Consider the following 21,789-nt stretch of genomic DNA (forward strand, 5'->3'; position numbering starts at 1 on the left):
AGAAAAGGGGAGGATCCCCAAGAGATTACAGAGGAGGAAGCTTGTCACTATACAAATGATCCAAAAACACCCCACACTTGGCTAAGCCATCTGCTATATGATTTTGTTCCCTTGGAATCCAAACTAAAGTAGCATTTAAGCAGTCCAAAGAGCCCCTAGCCTCTGCCAAATAGTGGCTCAGTCTCCAAGGTCCCCCCTCCTTGTTTCTTGGCCACTTTATGGTATTTGCTGAGTCACCAGCAATTGTTAGGTTCTGAATTCCCAGATTTTTTACTATTCTGATTCCGTGAGAGCAGCCATCACCTCAGCCTTTGTGGAGCCAGCCTATCCAATTGGACCACTGAAAGTCCAGCATATGTTGCCCCTTTCATCCCTTACTGTGTCTCCAATGCCAGCTAAACCAGGACTACCTAGAGCACTCCCATCAAAGTTTAGAGTCTTCTTTCCATCACTGAGAACAACCAGTTGTCTCGGGATTGTTTGATGAGGGTGAGGAAGAAAGAGAAAGCAGTGAACCTCTCTGTTGAGATCAGTGATTGAGATTCCTTCAAACAAATCTGAATTGACTGTCCAGAGGTTACAAAGGTAAGTTATATCAGAAATTAATTCTCCAAGGGGCCTAAATTTATTTTCAAAGATGCGCTTATTTCTTTCATCCCAAACTCCCCACATCACTGCATGAAAAATTGATTGTTTTTAAGCAAGCCTGATCCCTGACTATTGAGAAACAGAATCCCAACGTTATTATGGGGTTCAGAATCTCTTGTAAACTCTTCTTATCCTTCCCCATTCCACCATTCAGCAACAGATCCCAATGTTATCAAGGGGTTCAGAAAGAGAGGTTACAAAGGTAAGTTATATCAGAAATTAATTCTCCAAGGGGCCTAAATTTATTTTCAAAGATGCGCTTATTTCTTTCATCCCAAACTCCCCACATCACTGCATGAAAAATTGATTGTTTTTAAGCAAGCCTGATCCCTGACTATTGAGAAACAGAATCCCAACGTTATTATGGGGTTCAGAATCTCTTGTAAACTCTTCTTATCCTTCCCCATTCCACCATTCAGCAACAGATCCCAATGTTATCAAGGGGTTCAGAAAGAGGCCAATTTGCTGACCTTGCACAAGCCTGATTCAGCCCAACAATGTTAGTTTCCCAATCCCCAACTCTTCATATACCCCCTATTAAAACAATTCCCAACGTCTCTTAATAACATCATCCACCTCCAAACCCGATGAATTTAAAATTCCAAAAATACCCTCATCTTCCATCTCTCGACACTGACCTTTCATCTTCTGTTTCTCCAAATCCCACTCCATTTCTAGCCCTGGTGCAAAATCCGGAGAAGAACCAAAATAGAACCATCTGAAAGGAACACTTCCACCACTATCCTCAAACTGAACTGTTCTCCCGCAAATTTCAAAACCAGCACTGTTGGAATCAAATGAACTTCATCCACTTCAATTAGAATTCTTACTGCAACTACATTTTTCTAGGTTTGATTTCTAGAATTGATATTCTTAAATCTTCCACATGCATCTTCTACTTCTCAAAATGTTTACAAACATTGGGCATGAAGAGTGATACCAAATTGGTGCTTTATGTGTAAAGTGAAGGGTGAGGACTGTAACCATTTGCTGATATCGTGCTCTTTTGCTGCCATTTTGGAACTGGGCTGTATCATTATTTGGGTGCAGGTGTGATTTGAATTCCGGTAACTCCATAAAATTTTGGGAACAAACTTGGGTGGGGAGTGCCCCTCTAAAGGACCAGTTTCCTTCTTTGTATGCTCTATCTGATTTGAAAAATGAGCCAATCTCATCTTTCACCACCCCATCCTCTTCCACTTCTGGGATTGGGTGGAACTTGGGTCTAAGAAGGGATTTGAGAAACTCAAACTTCGACAGTATTTCGAGCCTTATTGCACTTCTTGAAAACGTTGTCTTAGACCCCATTAGGGCGGATTCTAGAATTTGGACACCTACCCCCAATGGCATCTTTTCTTGTGCTTCCTTCTTCAAAGTCTTAAGTCAGTCCACCAGTCCTACTTTCCCCCCTTTCCTTGTTGATGAGGTTTAGTGTAAAGCAATACCTCATAGGGTTGGTAGTTTTTGTTGGGAAGCCTATCTAGAAAGAATCAACACTGGTGATCTACTCCAAAAGAAGAGACCCAATACTTGCTTGTCACCTCATTGGTGTGTTCTTTGTAAAGCGGATGGGGAGACTGGTTTTCACCTATTGGTGTCTTGCCATCTTGCGACGTCAATTTGGGATTGGGCTTTCTCCCTATTTGGATGTAGCTGGAATCCTCCATCCGACTTGCAGGGCCTTTTTTCCCCCTTCTTTTTTCAAGTGACGGATAAAAAGGGGAAAGACTATGTGGAGAGGACTAAGGGCTGCAGTATGTTGGACACTTTGGGAAGAAAGAAATTCCAAGATATTCTCAGAAGTTGAGAGAAGAGCAGCAGATCTGAGGGCTATCATACATATTAGGGTTGTATAGTGGCTGAAATCTTTGGAGCTATTCACAGATTACACTGTGGATGACATGTTGAGGAAGTGGGCTGAAATTGCAAATTGCACACAGACCAAGTCAGTAATGAGTGTGTCTTGGACCCCTCCACCTATTGGATTCTTGAAATTAAACTTTGATGGGTGTAGTAGGGGAAATCCGAGACAATCGGGGATTGGGGGTGTTTTTAGGGATGAGAATGGGGCCATTTCTACCATATTCTCAGGCCCAATTGGAGTGGGTGACTCCCTTAGAGCTGAGATCTTTGCAGTATTGGAAAGAGTCCAGAAAACTAAGGAGTTGAACATCAGGAAACTCATAATTGAAGGGGAGTCCGAGGTGGTGATAGGGTGGCTGAAGAAAGATAACAATGGCTTATGGAAGTACAGTAATGAGAGGAGGAAATTTAAGTGGCCGGTGCAGGAGATGGAAGTTAAGATATGCTGGGTTAAAGATCGACTAATTCCCTAGCTGATGGTTTAGCTAAACAAGGGGCAAAAAGGGATTCATCGTTTTGGGCTAAGCTGTAATTTTAGTGTTTTTTCCTTTTCTTGAGGTCCTTTGTTGCTCTTGGAAGATAAGTGTGTTTGTCTTCCTCTTGTAAATCTTCTATTGATGATTTAATGGAAGTGTTATTGATCAAAAAAAAATTATTTGGGTGCAGGTGAAACTTGCCTTCCGAAGTAAAGTTGTTGTTCACTCCAGCTACCTTTGGGAGATTGACAAAAAGAGGGAAGCTAATGTGGAAATGTCTCAGAGCCACTACCTCATGGATGTTATGGGAGGAGTGAAATGCTAGAATATTTCAAAAAATGAAAGTCTTGCTAAAATTAAGGAATGTGTATTGACAAGGACAGTCTCGTGGCTGAAATCTTCACACTTGTTGGCAGATTACTCCTTTGACGACTTAAGGAGAAATTGGGCAGAAGTGGCTTCTACAGTCTCCACAAAGAACAAATCACAAGCTGAATGGAAATCCCCACAGGATGGAGTGGTAAAATTGAATTTTAATTGTAGTTGCCAAGGTAACCCAGGGTCATCCAGAATAGCAGGGATCCTGAGACAAAGACAATAACATGTTGTCTTTATTTTCAGAACCAGTGGGTGTTGGTGATTCTGTAAGGGCAGAGATACTAGCAGCAGTACAAGGTATACAGATGGCTAGTCATCTTGGAGTGAATAATTTGATAGTAGAAGGGGATTCCAAGGTAGTAGTGGGCTGGTTGACATGTCCAGAAACAGCTTGTTGGGGCTACAGGGATCTGTTAAAGAAAGTTAAATGGCTGACAATAAATATGTCAGTCAGGTTTCAATGGGGCAGCAGATCAGCAAATGCAATGGCTGATTCTCTGTCCAAGCAAGGGGTGTCAAGGGGAGATCTGTTTTGGGCCAATTTATAATTGTGCTTCAGGCTGGTGTATGTTCAGTGGTTATGGTTCAGTCCTAGGGGGTGGTAACACCTCATGCCTCCTCCTAGGCTGACTGTATTGTTGTTACTTTAATTAATAAAACTATTATCATTTATCAAAAACAAAAAAAAAAGAGTGATACCATAGACCACGATCCACACCAGGCTTCTAGCACCCTCTCCAACATTTCTAATGGCACCCACGAGAGGATTCCATCTCCCCATTCCTCAACATAAGCTCATGCGAACAGACTATTTCATTCCTGCCAAAGTACCTCCTCTGCTTCCTCTTTGCAACTCAAAATGAAAAAAAAATTAATATTGCGTTTAGTTTGCTAACCTGAAGCTTTCCTTTCAAACAAGTACATTTCGTAACCTCTTCCTCTACAGGGTCCACATTGACGAACCGTCCAACTAGACTTGATCCCAAAATTTTTATTCGACCTGAAAGTTTTCCCGCATCACTGACAATAGTCAATTACCTTCTTCATCAATAACCATGACATATGAGAAAAATTTCCTCTTATACTTCAGTCATTGCACAAGTTGTTTGTGGTGTCCAAACATATCCAAGTATCCATTAGATCCTAACTAATGTCAACTTAAGTTTCTTCAGAGTTGAGCTAGAAGTTGAGTTATTAGCATTTTTCTTCTTGTTTGGGCTGATAATGTCATTTTTATCATTTCTGTGAGTAGTACTACGATTAGGTAAAGAGCGCATCAGTTCTTTATTCAAAGCAAATAACTGACACTTGTTATCCTACAATAAGCATCTCCGACACTTGTGTAAAATACTCCCGAGAGTAACATAGAAATCAGATCTGAGGAACATCGGGGCAAGAAATGAAACAAAAAATAGAATAGAAAAGAACACAGCAAAAATACACACTCAAAACAATATTAGAACAAATAATACCTTGTGACTGCACCCATTGATCGTCCCCAAAGACCTATACATGAAATCTGCTTGTTGCTTCTTAGGTAAGACACAACAACTTTAAGATCATCTTTCTGACAGGTAGATAGTTTGAAACACATTAAAATTCCAGAAGCTCTTGAAGTGAGAAATCCATAGTAGTGCTAGGACAACCCCTAGCATCTAAACTGCCCACAATACGCCTTCAGATTGGACTGTCATACACCAACCACAGAGATTGGTTGAATGCAGCTTAATCTTAGATGCTAGAGGCCAGCCTAGTATTTTCCAAGAAAGAAAAATCAACAAACCTCATGCCAACCAAGGCTGACATATTCACCACCAGACAAGCCTGAACCCGAAAAATCAAGAGTGAAGACAGTAATATTTGAAGGAAGAAGGATAACAGCAGCCTCATTCGCATCAGCTCGGCATCCACTGATTAATCAACAGGAATGAAATGAAGATATATCAGCCCCTTCATATGTGATATGCTTTTATAAAGGGAAGAAAAACAGAAAAAAAAATAGAACAAGAGAAATTTTATATAAACAAGCAATGAACTTAAAATTACATCTCTCTCGTTTGAATGAAAATGAAATAGTTATCATTTCTCAAAAAAATTAACTTAAAATTTCAGGAAGAAAACAATCCAAGAGAGCCTGAAATGACCTATTTCCATGGCAGTATATAACACAAGGAAGAGGTGTATCTTCTGGGAAAGGTGATGGCACATAATGACTGCATTGCAATGTATGACCCCTTCCATTCACGAGCTGCTAAGGTTCAAAAATAAATAGTACAGAAAAGTTAGCAACCATAATAAATATATCAATGGCATAGAAACTCATTCATGAGTATAAAAGCCAGAACTGCCCAAGTAATTGAACTCCATACTTGCCTCCAAGTCTTGTCTCTTGTATTTTCTGCCTGCAAGAGTGAAATCTGCTTCCCATAAGTACTGATCTGGATTATACTCTGCCCTGTATATGCCAAGACAGGATATCATAAGAGAACAGATGAGACAAAGAAAGGTTTTGCCTAACAACTTTCACCTTAAAATTGCAAGAAGAGAGAGATGATATACTGCATAGTTGTAAATGTAGAATTATAGTAAAGCATATCAAGGTGCAGTTTTAGCCAATCCCATATAGTTGGGATACAGCATGGTTGATGATGATGATGATGAGATCAAGGTGCAGTTTTGCATTTTTTTTCTATATAGATATACAAATGTTCAGTTATAAGGAGAGAAACCAATAAATTTGCAAAATATATACACATGGAAAACTCCACTTGTCAAGGAACGTCTAGAGCTCCATCCAATTAGTAAAGAGCAGATAATCTCATGACTTCCCTTGGAAAGCATAAACCATATCTTTTAGCTTCTCAATGATTATGAATTTGAAGAAAATAAGCATGGATGCACTGAGAAAGTCGTCTTCAACAGTTAGAGAATTTGTCACATTATAACAAAAGGTTTTTGGGTAGTAAAACAAAATTTATTAAAAGAAAAAGAGATTACAAAAAAGGTGACCAGAAGTAACCCAAGAAAGCACACCAAAGATCCAACTCCATCCCAGAACAGTGTTATGTTTGATAAGAAATAAGGTTCAAACATGAAGTATTAGACCACTTAATAGATAATTTTGACAGATTAAAAACACAACACAGAAAAAACAACTGACAAGTACTAAGTAAAGATTCCTGGCTTCATTTTGTTATCTCCATAGAAGAGGGACAGATAACTGGAAGTCAAATTCAGAATAGTTGATTTTAGACCACTGGAAGTCATCTTGTTATCTCCTTGTTTAGCACTCACTTTAACGTTAGGATCCAGAGGAATGTCAACAAGTCAAGCACCCAACAATCCAGTCTCCTCAAAAATGTCCAATACATACTTCCACTGACATAGGCTGATTCCATGGTGTGACCTTGCTACTTCAATGCCCAAAAAATAGAGTAAAGTTCCTAGGTCCTTTGTCTAGAAGTGTTGCTAAAGAAATCTATTAAGTCTCACTCCCTGTAATCACAATATGTCATCAACATAAACTACCAATATGATCTTACCAGACTCTGTATCACAATTGAAAACAAAATGATCAACTTCCACTGACATAAGCTGATTCCATGGTGTGACCTTGCTACTTCAATGCCCAAAAAATAGAGTAAAGTTCCTAGGTCCTTTGTCTAGAAGTGTTGCTAAAGAAATCTATTAAGTCTCACTCCCTGTAACCACAATATGTCATCAACATAAACTACCAATATGATCTTACCAGACTCCATATCACAATTGAAAACAAAATGATCAACTCTGCACTGCTTCAGCCCAAACTACTTCACAAAATCACCAAACCAAGCCCTAAGAAACTGCTTCAAGCCATAAATTGTTTTCGTCAAATTTACACCCAAAAAAAGATAATCAAGTTGGTTGCTTCTAGGTTTAAAAAGAAAGAAACAGAGAAATTGAAAAGAAGAGAGAATAGAGTGACAGAACAAGGAGAGGAATTGAATAAACTCTCTCCAAACAGCAGATCTGCTAATAGACACATTCCTCTTTAAGATTCAATAACAATACTGTCCCTACTTAGTGTGGGGACAGCAACTTAAACCTGGACATAATAGTAATATAATAATATCATAAATCATAATGAATTGAATATACTACCCTTGCCTGTCGTCTATACTTATCTTTTTGAAGAATAAAGAGAAATTTTCATTAAAATAAATATGTATAAGATGGGGTGATAAGATATCACCACAAGTATGTTAGCAGCCCCAAATAAACCCCCAAAGGCCTAAAAGGAAGAACAGAACAAGCCCACTACAAAACCCAATAAAACTATGACCACCAGCCCACCACAGAACCAAAGCTGCAAGCCTTTCTGAAGCCCACATCAGTCTTCATCTGTAAGCTCATCCTTTTGAATTGAGTAATCCTCATCCCAATCCTTGCTCCCTTGATTAAAAGCTTTCTTTTTCTTTTTCTCTTCCTTTTTTGTTCTTTCAAATTTCTCAAAGGCCCTCCTGGCAAATTCCTCACCACCCCAGAAAAACAGACCCGAGCTTTTCCCAACCACCACCTCCCTATCAACTAATTTCCGGATAGCCACATCACTTGAATCTTCTCCATCAACGGCAGTATCCTGTGGCAGCTTGATTCCACTAGATTCAGAATCAACACCACCCACCTTGTTTTCCTGTTGATTCTTCAAAGTAGGGGGAAGCTGTGACTGAACTTGCAATGTCACCCCCCTGACCAGTTTCAGGAGTCCCATTACCTTTCACTCCCTTCTATATACCCATTTGTATTTTTTTGTAGGTCCTGCCCCTACCAAGCCTAGTTTTAGTCTTGAAAATATCCTTGTCACATGAACTGTGTTGAGAGATCTCAGATTACACAGTTTCTTGCTTATTAACCCATTACTCTGATCCTCATTCTCTTCCAGATTACTCCTTCAGCCCAAATCAATGCCCAGCCTTCCAATCTCGACCTCCTCAAAATACATACTATCTTCTGCATTTTTTTTCAGCCTGATCTACAGTAGACTCAACAACATGTCTCAATGATCAGCTTAATACAGCCCACATTATCCAAAACCATGTCTCTAATGATCAGCTTATCTCTAGTCAGGCACTTTTCAAGAGCTGCAGTCCACACCAAAAACTTAATCTTAGACAGAGTAGCAGACTGCCATATCCTGTTAGCAGGGAAATCACAACCCGCCAATGATTTAGCCTCTTATAAAAAGATTTGACTGGCAAACAGCCTCTGTTTTCCCACCTCCATAACTCCATTGCCTGCAATCGGATTGCCCCACCTGTGGGCAGATTTGCTGAAGAGATTGAAGCATCTCAACCACCTGATCTACCTCCCAATTATTTAGATTTCTCCTCAAAATTGGATTCCAAGTAACAACACCAAAGAATTTGGTAGTATTCCTCCACCATAGCCTTCCTGTTTTGAGCTTCCATAAACAAAGAGTGGTACACCTCCATCAACGGTTGCTCCCCACACCACCCATCCATCCAGAATTTAACCTTCTGGTCGTCCCCCACCTTATAGCTGATTCCTTGGGAAATTTGAAGTAGATTTTTTCAATGCCTTTTCATACTGATGTACCATAAGATTTCACATCGTTACCTGTTTCCCAATCCAGTTCCTTGGACTCAAACTTGGCTGTTATCACTCCCCTCCAAAGAATGTCTGGCTCCTCACTTCCCTAATAGAACTAGATTAAAAGCCGTGAGCTTTCTAATTCCCAACTCCCCAACCTCCAAAGGTTTGCATACCCCATCCCAATCAACTAGGTAGAACTTGAATTCATCATTCCACCCCTTCCACGGAAACTCCCCCATCTTCCTTTCCAACTGACTAGCCGCCCCAAAAGGAATTGGAAATAGAGATAAATGGTAAGTGGTGAGTGCAATGAGAACATTCTTTAACAAAACCACTTTTCCTCCTTTTGATAAGTGCCTTGCTTTCCACGAGACCAGTTTCTTGTCAAATCTTTTTAGCATGGGATCCCAAATACTGAGTTGCATCTGGCACCTAGAGGTAAGGCCAACTATCTAGTAGGCAGTACCCCAATTGCCCCAAATTACAGCCCAAACATCTGCCACCTCTGAACTATCCCAACAGCAAGCACTCTTCTGTAAACTTACTTCAACCCTGATACAACTTCAAACCAAGTAAGGATGTATTTTAGAGATTTTATGTTCTCCCTATTAACCTCACAAAAAAAGGCCTTCTCAACAAACTGTAGCAAAGCCACATCCTCAACACCATTATCCACATGGAAACATCTTAGAGCACCCCACCATAGCTCTCTGGACCAATCTGCTTAAAGCTTCAGCAACACAAATGAAGAGAAAAGGAAATAACGGGTCCCCCCTGCCAGAAACTATCTCCCATTTCCCCATTTTGGAGAAATCTCTTCTCTTAGAAAAACAGAGTATTTTTTTCATCCTTATCCATATCTTTGCAGTAACTTCCTTGATTCATTTAAATCTGTGTATGGAATTACATATGCTTTCTTTTATGAGTAATAGTGCAATTTTATTAAAACAGAAACTGATTCAGGATTACAATCTCATGCAAGATCCCTTAGACATATGCTTTTTTTTTTGAGAGAGAGAGTAATTTTCATTATAAACAACGGCCAATAGAAGGGTCATACATGAGAGGATGTATAAGACAGATAAAAAGATCAAAGAACACAATTCCCAACCAAAAAAACTAGACAAGCATAGTGTTGCCACCAGTGTTTTAAAAGCGCAAGGCGAGGCACGCGCCTTTTTGAGGCAAGGTGCATAATTTAAAAAAATGCAAAAAAATCGAAAAGAAATGCAAAAAATTCAAAAAATTCAAAAAAAAATATAAAACATAATATTAATAAAAATATTAACTTAAGTTTTAAAATAAATGTTTTAAAAAACCTATTATCTAAAATTAAAATACATAAATATAATATGTAAAGCATATTCAAATGAGAATTTAAAAATGAAATAAAACATATAAAACATTTTAAAGCATATAAAACCCACAATCTCTTTTTTTTCTCAAATGCATCAAGTAGCTAATGTGATATATTACATTCCTAATTCTACAAGCCGCCTTTGTGCCACACCCCTCGAGGCAAGCCCAAACAAGTCCCGGCCCAGCGGCCAGAATCAAAAAAGGGAAAAAGCAGCAAATTTTCAAAAGCCGCGCGCCTGGGCTAAGGCGCAAGGCGCACCAGGCGTGCGCCTTTTGAATGGGCTGCGCCTAGGATCTGGGCGAGGCGCCTACCCTAAAATGTGCCTCACTTGAGCGCCTAGGCGCGCCTTTTAAATCACTGGTTGCCACTATATAAAAATGCCCCCCCACACCTGATTTATCTAATCTGTCAGCCACTATATTTAATTCCCTTGGAATCCATCTAATCTGACCATTCAGCTGGGATAGGATTTTTCTAATTTCATTAAGAAAGTAATATAGTCTCCAACAACCACGGCACATTGAGACCATGAAAAAGAATTTCTCAAGCCTCCTTCAACATTTAAGGAAGTGACTTCTAGGGCCTTGGATGTTCCAAGACCAACCAACAGGGTTCTAGCTTTTCTGTGAAATCAGTTTGTCCTATTGGTCGAATGAAAGCCCATGAAGTAGCATCGTCTGCCTTGAGGATAATTCCTGCTGCACTTGGACAGCCAGGGATCCCCATTCAGCTACCATCAAAAAGTTTGAAATCCATACAAGTACTGGGATTAAGCACTGATCTTGTAGGGGGAGGGGGGAATCATAATTTGAGGATTAGAGGATTTCTAGAAGGTTACTGTTAAGGTCTCCATAGGCAATGTCTTTAAACAATTCACAGGCAAGCATTTACAAATTCGGCATTGATAAAACCCACCCCTAAGGAATTCAAAGATAGTATAACTTGTTCTCAAATATTCTTCTGTTATTCTTCCTAAATGCACCATATAACTGTGTAAGTTACAGCTTTCAGTATAATCTACTCAGCAATCCAAATTCCTACTTGTCCATTGACTAAAAAAAGTCCTCTAATGTTCCTCATAATTGTGCTTATCTTCATTCTGCTGGGAGTCAAAATCAGAACAAAATGTTAGAATTCCAAAAAAAATGACAAAATTTAAAACCTTGTTACCTAATAACTGGAAAACGAAAGTAAACATGATTGTTTCTCTTTTTTTTTATTTCTTTTCAAGTACACTAGGAATGTTTGATGAAGCCCAGAGTTACCAGACTCTGGAGTCTGGACCTTGGATCCAAGCAAGTGGTGCATCAATTTCTTTTTTTGGCATACATGTTATGTCAACACAAGCATGCCTTACCATCATAGCACGTTTTCTCTTTTAAGTTAACTAACATATTAGACATGATTGTGGAACAACATCCTAGTAACTTCTGGATAAGCTTTTTTTTTTTGGCAAGTCACTAAAAATTTGATCATTGTAAGTTTAAGACATACAAAAGATCAAGAGAGAAAAGAGCTTTACAGTATGACACTCTCTGCACCAAAATAGACCCCCAGTTAAATACAAAACCTATCCTACCAAAAGAGTTAAATTCCTTGAGAACTAAACCCCAATCCACAATAAGGTATTTGACACCACCAGCACAAAATTGTCAGGTTTCATAATCACACATTGTAACTTCTAGATAAGATTTATGCAGCTTGAAGTATATATGATAAAGAAGCAAAAGAATATTCAGGTTTCATCACCTGTTCAGTATGCACATAATTGGATGATCCAATATTCACATGTTATATAAACTATGTTTCTTTTGGATGCCACATATTAAGCCTTATCCACAATTCACAAAAGTTCCAAATTCCAATATGAAGTTTTGTGGTTCAAATACAGTTGAAATAAAGTGACAGGACAATCACTTGGTACTGTTGTACTAGAAAGCAAAACAAAAGGTGATGAGTCAACAGGAGCATTCACACTTGAGAAACACACAATTAGTTCTAATATATTCATCACTCATTGGCTTGAAAATTAAAAAGGGTTAATACATCTTTTAGCATCTAAGTTTCAAGCCATGAGTAATTAATACATCAGGTTTCATCATACAGTTTATCCAGTGTCAATGCTTTCACTGAATCATCAATCAAATGAAACTCCTAAGTCCTAATTCAGAACCTGGTGCTATCTTTACAAGACTTCATTGGCAGAACCAAAGAATCCCTGAAGCAGGGGCTAAGCGATGTCAAAAGGGAGAGAGATAACACTATCTATTTCTTCTAGGTATCACTGCACACTGTCCAGAAACTTAGAGTCCCATCCGTCCCTTTCCATTCATACTCAGGCACTTCTTATGCTGAATTATTTTACACTACAATGCTTTTTAATTGGTTTAATATATTAAAATACTAGGTTAGAGGATGTTTGGTTCCATTTCCGTTTTTTGAATAAATGTTTTGTACAGCTCTAGTCTTGGAAAACAAGAAAAGTGGTTGAAAACATTTATTAGCGTTTTTTTTCAGCTAAGCACCATTAGGCGCCACACAAGCCAAGCAGTATAAAAACGCTAGGGGAATGTAGGAAACAGAATTTTTGACATTTTTCTGATAAACAGCTCTCACATAACCTGAGATATACATTTTTCTGATAATCGGCTCAAGAAATAAAAAATTTAGGCTCCATTTCAAGAAATGCCTAATTGGTGCTGACCTGACACCAATGTTTTGAGAAACGGCAGTGGAACCAAATACTGACTTAGGTTAAATGTTCATATAATAATATAGCACGCCTCTATGGGAATTTGGAAAGAATGTTCATATATTAGTATAGTACAGCTCTATAGCTCTATAGTAATTCGGAACCAATCAAAGAACCCTTCTGTGGACATACTTTTATGGTAAATTTATTGAAATAAATAGTGCACTCTAAATCAAGAAACTAAGTTAAACAAGAGATGAGAAGCACGATAAAGCACCAGTCGGGTGGTTTTAGACTTTTAACATAATGGGTTCTAATGAAAATGAATTACGGGGTCACTAAAGAAGCAGCCATGTTAAACAACACATAGACCTTACAACTTCCTTATGAAGCATGAAGATATTGCAGTATTGAAATGGATTTTAGTTTACACTAAATGAAAGAAAAAGGAAAGAAATATAAAAGAAAGGGTTCAAATGAGGAATGGCCAATATAAGTACCTTGGAGGTCGAATGACAAAATTGATGAATTGATCAATCATCTCCCTTTTAACATATATATCCCTCAGAGTAACTCCACCTCTTTAAAGTAGAACTATAACAAAGTCGCGGAGTCTCTGAGACACCCAGAAATTCAATCCTCCACCATTTTCAGATCTAAAGGCCCTTCCAAATACTAACAAAACCACCCTCCCTTGAGAAAAAGCAAATTTCAACCGGAAAACTTCCCAAAACCAATTCCATCTTAACTTTTCACCATTTACAGATCTGTAACCTGCGAAATTACACAAAATCCCTCTAAAAACCACAGAGTAGAACTTGAATTCCCAGCTCAGCCACTTAACCTCCCAACATTTCGAGTTCTCACCATCTAAAACCCTCAGTCTGGGTCAGAGAATCAATATCAAACAAGGCATCACATTTCCACTTAATTTCAAGGCATTACCAGATCCAGACCTTTCAGCATCCGAATGGTCAGACTTTAAGATCTCAGAGCTGAATAGATGTCGTCAAAAAAAAACCACCAACTTGCCCTCCATCTTTTGGGTTATCGAGCTCGAAGAACTCCAACGAAGACCGCAGTAGCTAAAAGCCTCCGAAAAGTAGAAACCCTAGAAATTGAGTCGAGATCGTCTGTTGCTGGTCTTTAACAGTCCAGTGAAGGAAGGTCCATACGAGAATCAGACGAAATGAGAATAAGAACTTGGGAGAAACGACAAGTTCGTGTGACGAAAACGAAATGCGAAGAGAAAATTAAAATCCTCCGTGACTGCTTTAATGTAGTTTGTGGAAATGTCAGAGGGAGAGAGGGAGAAAGGAGAGAGGAGAGAGGGAGACGCGAACAGCTGAGCTTCGACACCACAAAATAACAAAAACCTCTTAAAAGAAAACCAGCGGATTATTTTAGCTCAGCAACTTGTTTAGTTGTTTAGCATTTTTGTTTTTCTTTTTCTTTTTTCGCCGAAAACATATTTTTCCTCGATGGGTCGAGTAGGATACTTCTCTGGACGAGGGATATATCCTATTTCTTGCTACGTAAGTGCCGTCGTGCCGGTTTGTGAATTGGAATCTGTTACTGACATAGCGCGCCTCACACCAACCTCACAGCTACATCTCACCCTGTATCGATAACATCTCCCATGAATAATAAAATTCAAGGATGGAGATGTTCCTGATGTACGGGCAAGTCATGCTATGAGGCCGGTGTGGGACGCGAATTGTGAGGAGCAGATATGGATTCCGGGTTTGGTGAATCTGGATATCCATGGGACCATGGCATGTGTTTTTAACTTTTTTATCTTTCACTCGGGCATCTCTCTAGATTGCATCAGCATTCTCCTCCCAATAAAAACTATCCCAACACCCTTCTCTCTACACTTTACATATGTCGCCATGAGACCGATGCACGTATAGTCGTATGCATCTAGCCATGAGATCGATGTACTTGGTTCGAGTGACAATTTGTTCCCTACATTTTAAAATACACAATTCGAGGTTGTTAAGTGACATTTGAAAAGTTAATAATGCCATATAATTCTCTTTATCAACCATCCGAACATTGACAATAAAATGAATAGTCCCAAATTTTAGATTCTTCTAAACGATCATCAACTTTTTTTGAATAGAAAAGGTTAAGATTTGGGATTGTTCAGTTTTTTGTCAACCTTTGGTTGGTTGTTAAAGAAGATTAGATGGCATTCAAAAGACATTTTTGATTTTTCAAATGTCATTTAATGGCTGACTAATGAATTGGTTAACACCAGGTATAGATTGTTACATTTTGAAAGTTCAAGTACTAGATTGACACATTTTAAAGTTTGGGGACCAAATTGTTACTTGAGTCAAAATACAGGGTACTGATTAAGAATTTTCCCTTTCAACTTTTTTATCTTGCACTCGGGGCATCTCTCTAGATTGCATCAGCATTCTCCTCCCAACACCCTTCTGAGTCTGCACTTTACATATCTTGCCATGAGATCGATGCACGTATAGTCATATGCATCTAGCCATGAATGAAAATATACAAACATACGAGATGTTTTTGATGTGCAGCTACAAGTGCTGACATGTGAGGAGGAAATTTGATCTCCTAAGGCTCACCAAACAGATGCAGATATGCGTCAAATAAGTACTTATTTTAAGTGATGGGACTACACAATAACTAGATAGTGGGTGTTTTTTTTAGGTGCTTTATTTTTTGACAAAATTGTCACAAAAATGTTTTTGTAACTTCTAGGTATACTCCCCCTTCTTGAAAGGACGATAAAAACCCCAGAATTATCTTTTTTGGCCATCCATAGAGAAGAGATGTGAATGTTAAACTCCATCTCATACATTATAAAGCATAGATGAGCAAAGTGGAGTTTTAAAAAATTTAAATGAGTTCACACATTTGAGGTTTCAATGAATGGAGGGTACGGTAAAGTCCAATAAGATCAGCCATTTAATCACTTTATGAAAACTCAAGGTATGTTTATAATAAAAATGAAAAATCAAACCGAAGTCCCCTGATCACAAAATAACAATCAGTGATCAAAATGCGGCATATGTTTGATGAATTATTGACCTTTTGTTAATGGTAACCAGCTGGTAAAATAAGTTGTCAACTTGTTCTGACGTGGCATAATTGCCTTCTAAACAAAGCACAAAAGATTTTAAAAGATGCTCTACATATAATCAATGATTGAGGCTTTTTTAACCACAAAAAGGAGATAAGTCCTTAAAATAAAATAAAAAAAATGTTGAAGGCAATTTAAAATATAGACATACCTATTCAAAATTGGATATCGATATTCAGGATGTATCAATATGACTGATAGTCTGATATTCTTTTTTATCATTTTCTTTATTTTTTTTTATTTTTCAACTATGTTCAAAATATCGATTCATCCCCGTGTATTGGCAGGGACGTATCAGAACTTAAATTAACCCACTTTTATATTTTTTTAGTTTTTTAATCTGGTTTTTGGGCATATTTTTAATTATATTTTTTTAGTGGTTTCCAAAACCCCTTTAAAAAATGCATCTTAAAACCACCAATACAATACACTCGATATAAAATATATCATATCAAAATTTTAAAACTTAATCAGAAAGATTGGAGAAACTTTCCCAAAATGTTCTAAAATAGTTGTGTATCAGTGTAAGTGTAATCATACGTATCTAAATACACCGATATAGATATAATGTGCCCGATATATGTTAATCATTGCTTATATTTAATCTTTTAACTTGGATAAGAACATTGTATAAAGATATCTTGATCTCCCATGAGGGGACTTCACACCGCTTTGAGCCTCATTGAAATCAATTCCTCCAACTTCATCCCTTTGGGCTTCAACCATAACTTAATTAATTCCATCTTCTTCAAGTTTCAGTTCCGACAGAATTCCACTCGCCTAGTATTCATCTATAAAAAATCCTCACCCAAGCCAATTCTAATCCATTAGACGTTAGACCATCACCATCCTACACCATCGAACATGGTTTTCAAAACCGGACGGTCAAATCGGAAAAACCAGGAGCCAGTCAGGTGATTGGTTCCATTTTTCACTAAAACCAATTTTTGTCAAAAAAAAAACATTGATTTGGTCAACAAGCTGTTGATCCAGACAGTTGAACCATTTAAACTGTTCAACGGTTTTGACCATTTTTTAATTTTTTTATTTTTTTGTACCTGGGAACTAGACCCTTAACCAATTCGTTATCCGGGTCAGTTTTAAAAACCTCGCCATCGAAGTATGGTTCAGTTTTAAAAACCTCGCCATTGTTTTTTTGGATTTTGAGAGGGGGAAAGTTGTCAACACTTGATAGGACAAAATTGTCCCTTTTATTAATAGTTTTTTTGTCTAAAACAATCATTTTATTTACTTGAAAAACAAAAGAACATTGATACATGCACTTATCTTGATAAATAGTTTTCCCAAAAAAAATAGGGCCATAATATAAATATATAAAAAATATAAGTTTTATACTCTATATATTTGTATTTGTACTCTTTCCCAACAGAGCCTAAAGAGAAGATTTCAAGATCCAAGTATAAGACCTTAGGCTTCTCATAGCCATCTAATTACTAGAAAATCCATTCCTATGAAAAGTCGTAACTGATTAATTAATTACTTGCATTACTATTTTAGTGTGGCCCTAGCTAATAAACCTGTTCATGGACCGGGTTGAGACTTGATTTTTACCAAAATTTGAATAGGCCCAACTCAAAACCCGAGCTTAACATAGTGTAAGTTAAACCCGAAGCCTGGCCTGTGAACTAGTAGTTGGATAGTTCACAGGCCAACTACTATTACCACCTACAATCAAGAGTTATTAATGCATTCTGTTAAATACAAAAAAAAATCCTCTTTTTTTTTTTTTACTTTACAATATTAAATTAAGTCTAATTTATAATTAAACATATAACATATAATTTATAAAAAAGAAAATGACTTGCATCAACTAACATACATCTTTCAAAACCTTATGTGATTGGTCATTTGTTTCAATCGAGAATGTATACCAAATTTTATTTGTAATTGAAGGATGTGAACTAACTTTTAATCTAAACTATAATTTTTGAATTAAAATATTGAAAGTCTCAACGACCTGGTTGTGATGGCATTAACCTGGCATTGACATCTATACAACAGCATCCACACCAAACAAGAGATTCAAGCGAAATGGTGGTATATATTTGTGTTTTCGACTCAAAACACTTTTTAGGTTGAAAAACCAATGGCGCGAAATACAACCTCAATAATACAAGGTAAGTAGGAACCTTGCAACCTTATGGTGTCTCTTGTATCGAACCTTTAAAAAAAAAATCTTTATTTTAAACCAATGTTTTTGAACCGCCGTTGATCAGGATGGTTGGACCGTTCAACCCGGGAATCATTCAGGCAACCAGTTCCGTTTTATTCCAAAGCTGATCCCTGACCAAAAACCATTAAATTGACCAATGATCTATTGATCAACGGTCAAATTGTTGATTTGTTTGACCTGTTTAATGAATTTTAGCCATCTTTTATTATAATTATTTTTAATTTTTCATCAGAATGGGCCATCCATTCAAACCATCGACTAAGAAACCAGTGGCCAAAGCGGTTTTAATTTTGGGTCATTTTTTAAACATTGGTGGAGACTAAAAAATATCATTGAGGAAGTGCTATCTTAACATTCATGACCTTCCATGTAGAGGTGGCAACGAGCCGAACTTTTCATGAGCTGCTTGAGCTTGGCTCGTGAGCCTCACGAGCCGGCTCAAATATATATATAATATAATTATAGAAAATAATATATAATAAAAATATTATAATTATTCATTATTATAATTCTTAAATTTTTTAAATATCAAATAAAAAAAAAATTGTATATAATTTTTTATTTTTATAAAATATATTTTTTTCAAAATCGAGCTCAAACTTATGAATTTTTTACTCAAACCGAACTCGAGCTAAAGGTTCTGACTCGAATAGAGCTCGAGCCTTATAAAACAATCAAGCCAAGCTCAAACCTGATAGTATTCTGCTCGGCTCGGCTCAGCTCGAATCCACCCCTACTTCCATGGTCCCTTCATATATTTTGGCTTGTGATTTGGGGACGTGCTATCTCCCCACTCCTTGTGTCTTATAAAAAATATAATTAGCTATAAGTAAATCAATAATTTGTTTGATTACCAACTGTATCATTGACTGAATTTCATAGTCTGTTATACACCTCTTATTCATAGCAGATTCAAAGTATGTTATTCATTTAAACACAAAATATATATAAAAAAAGCGACTTCCTTTTCATTGATGACCAACAGAAATTCGATTTCCTCCTCACAGCACTTGCAACTATGTATTATGAATATTTATTTCCTTGTGAATAAAAGCATACATTATGGGAGATGTCAAGTCTGCAACGTGTTGTGAGGTAAAGCCATAATGTGGGTCGAGGTGGTGGTAGGTTGGCATGGCCTAGCACAACAAGGGTTGTGCCTGGCATGACATGGCCGCTACAGGAATCTGGACCGGGTCGGGCCTAGGCTATAGAGGGGACCGGGCTTCCAAGGCACAACTCAACATTGCCGACACGAGTAATTTGATTAAAATATACCTCCCTAACAGTTATAAATCATCATTAGGGGGTATTTATGTATTTTAAATTATGGTTAAAATGACTTAAATGCCCCCTAACAGTTATATAACAGCTAGTTTAAGGGGTATTTAAGTCAAATAACATATAACCCTTAAAATAACCAAAATATCCCTCCTAACAGTTACAAAACAGTTATTTTTAAGGGGTATTTTGTCAAATTAATTTCCTATTTCTTATAAATACCCCTACCCTTCCTCATTCTCACTACAACTCTCTTACTCTTTCTACAATCAACATACTCTCGTACTCTTTTTAATTTTCTCAATTTTATTTTTTATTCCAATTTCCAAGTTTCAACAAGGAGGAACATGCTTCAAGTGTCTGAAGTCTGCAAACCAAATATTGCAATTTGGGAGCCCGAGATGCTTAGAAAGCTTCATCAGTTGAAATTAAAAATACCGACAATTGGACTGAGTAAGCGGTAGATTAAATTTATTTTTTTCTAAATTTTAATTTTCATTACAATGGTTGGCTCTTCCCAAAATCCTTTTCAAGTCCAATCTCAATATGACAACACCTAAAATATTGGTGTCAATAACAATAATGTTGCTCCAAGTATGGCTTCTCCGATTGGTGCTACTACTAGTAATGCCAAGCCCCACTCTAGTAAGAGATGGACTAGCAATGTTTGGACTATGTTTGAAATTGGGGGGAATCCCTAGAAAGGGAAGAAGATAAGTTTGCAAAAAATGCAGACATGATTTCAGTTATCACAAACACATGGCATCTCACTTAAGATAAAGAGATGACAACTCAAAGCAAATACAGATTTCTTGTGGGGTATTTGGGAATTTCTAATATTCTCAAGAGAAAATAAGGCAATAATTAGAAAAAATATATATATTGTACATGCTATGTAACCCTTTATATTTTTTGAAGACCTTTGATAAGAAAAAATTTTTGCAACATGTTGTTAATCCTCAAGTTAGGAAAGTTTCTAGGAATACAATTAGAAATTATGCTTTAAAAAATTTTCAGTTATATGAACAAGATTTAATTTAAACTCTTTCTAACTTAAATTATAAAATTTCTCTTGCATCTGATATATGGACATATAAATATAACATTAGTTATATTTGTGTCATTGCATATTTTATTGATCAAGAGTGGAATTTGCAAAAAATAAATTTAAGTTTTACTATACTAGAATGGCCACATACTGACACTGCAATCTTTACGAGTATTTTAAATTCTTTATATGAATATGAAATTAAAAATGATTTTTTCTTTTATTTTTTATAATGCTAGTAGTGATTGTACAATAAAAATGTTAAACCAACTTTTAATGGAAAATTAATCTGTGCATGTCACATATTAAATTTATGTGTACACGATGCATGGGAATTTTTTTCACCCCATATTAATAAAGATAGAAATGTATTGTGTATATTAGAACCTTAGGGGTTAAAAAACAAAAATTAAAAAATTTATGTCACTAATATGGAAAAAATATAAAAGATTAGTATTAGATGTTGAAATTATAGAAATAAAACTTAATATTGGGAAAATATTTATCATTTATATTGTTTAGCTACAACTTTTTACCCTAGAATTAAAAGATCAGGTTTAGATGTTTTACTTAATCTTTATTATGATAAATCAAATTGGAACAAAAAAAAAAAAAAAAAGATGATGTTAATACTTTGTCATTTCAAATGTATGCAATGCACGAATCTAAAAGTTTAGTAAGAAATAGGAGAAGTTCAACACCTACACCACGTGAAAGTGATAGTAGAAATAAAATTTGGTCAATAATAAGGGGAGGGAGGCAACAATCAACTACCACCTCTTCATTCATCAACTTCCTCATTTAGTGAATTTCAATTTTATTTGCAACAACCAAGTATGTTTGAGTAGCTTGGCTTAGAGGAAGTAGATAGATGGTATTTTAGCCTGGTGAAGAGAAAAAAAAAAAAAAAAAATCAAATTCTTTCATCCATAACACAAGATATAAAAACATCTCCAGTGTCAATAGTTACATTGAAATCTTGTTTTTCTGCAACTAACTGGGTTTTGAAGAGAAAAGAAATAACTTGAATGATCAATCTTTGGAGATCTGCATCTTTTTGAAAGATTGATTAAATGCAGAAGATAAGCTATAAGACAAAGGACATGATGAGATGAGATCATCTGCCCACATAGAACTCT

At 36.7% G+C, this 21,789-nt stretch overlaps 1 protein-coding gene across 2 annotated transcripts in view; it reads right to left on the bottom strand.

Moving 5' to 3' along the window:
• The window catches only part of LOC148874928 (alpha/beta-Hydrolases superfamily protein), a 28,025-nt gene extending 13,592 nt beyond the window's left edge, over positions 1–14,433 (bottom strand). Inside the window, exons 1-5 of one of the 2 annotated variants that reach the window (XM_088963889.1) lie at positions 13,510–14,433; positions 5,739–5,820; positions 5,510–5,613; positions 5,149–5,275; positions 4,838–4,932 (exon numbers count right to left, since the gene is read on the bottom strand). In XM_088963889.1, the coding sequence (XP_088820015.1) occupies positions 4,838–4,932; positions 5,149–5,275; positions 5,510–5,613; positions 5,739–5,820; positions 13,510–13,550 (449 nt within the window). In that variant the 5' untranslated portion in view covers positions 13,551–14,433. Of the gene's footprint in view, positions 1–4,837; positions 4,933–5,148; positions 5,276–5,509; positions 5,617–5,738; positions 5,821–13,509 lie in introns of both variants that reach the window. The other variant, XM_088963888.1, reaches the window with a different exon arrangement.
• Between the last annotated feature and the right edge of the window lie 7,356 nt (positions 14,434–21,789).

This window comes from Nelumbo lutea, chromosome 1 (genome assembly GCF_056320005.1).
Source record: "Nelumbo lutea isolate HS-2025 chromosome 1, American lotus-T2T, whole genome shotgun sequence".
In the NCBI taxonomy this organism is placed as follows: domain Eukaryota; kingdom Viridiplantae; phylum Streptophyta; class Magnoliopsida; order Proteales; family Nelumbonaceae; genus Nelumbo; species Nelumbo lutea.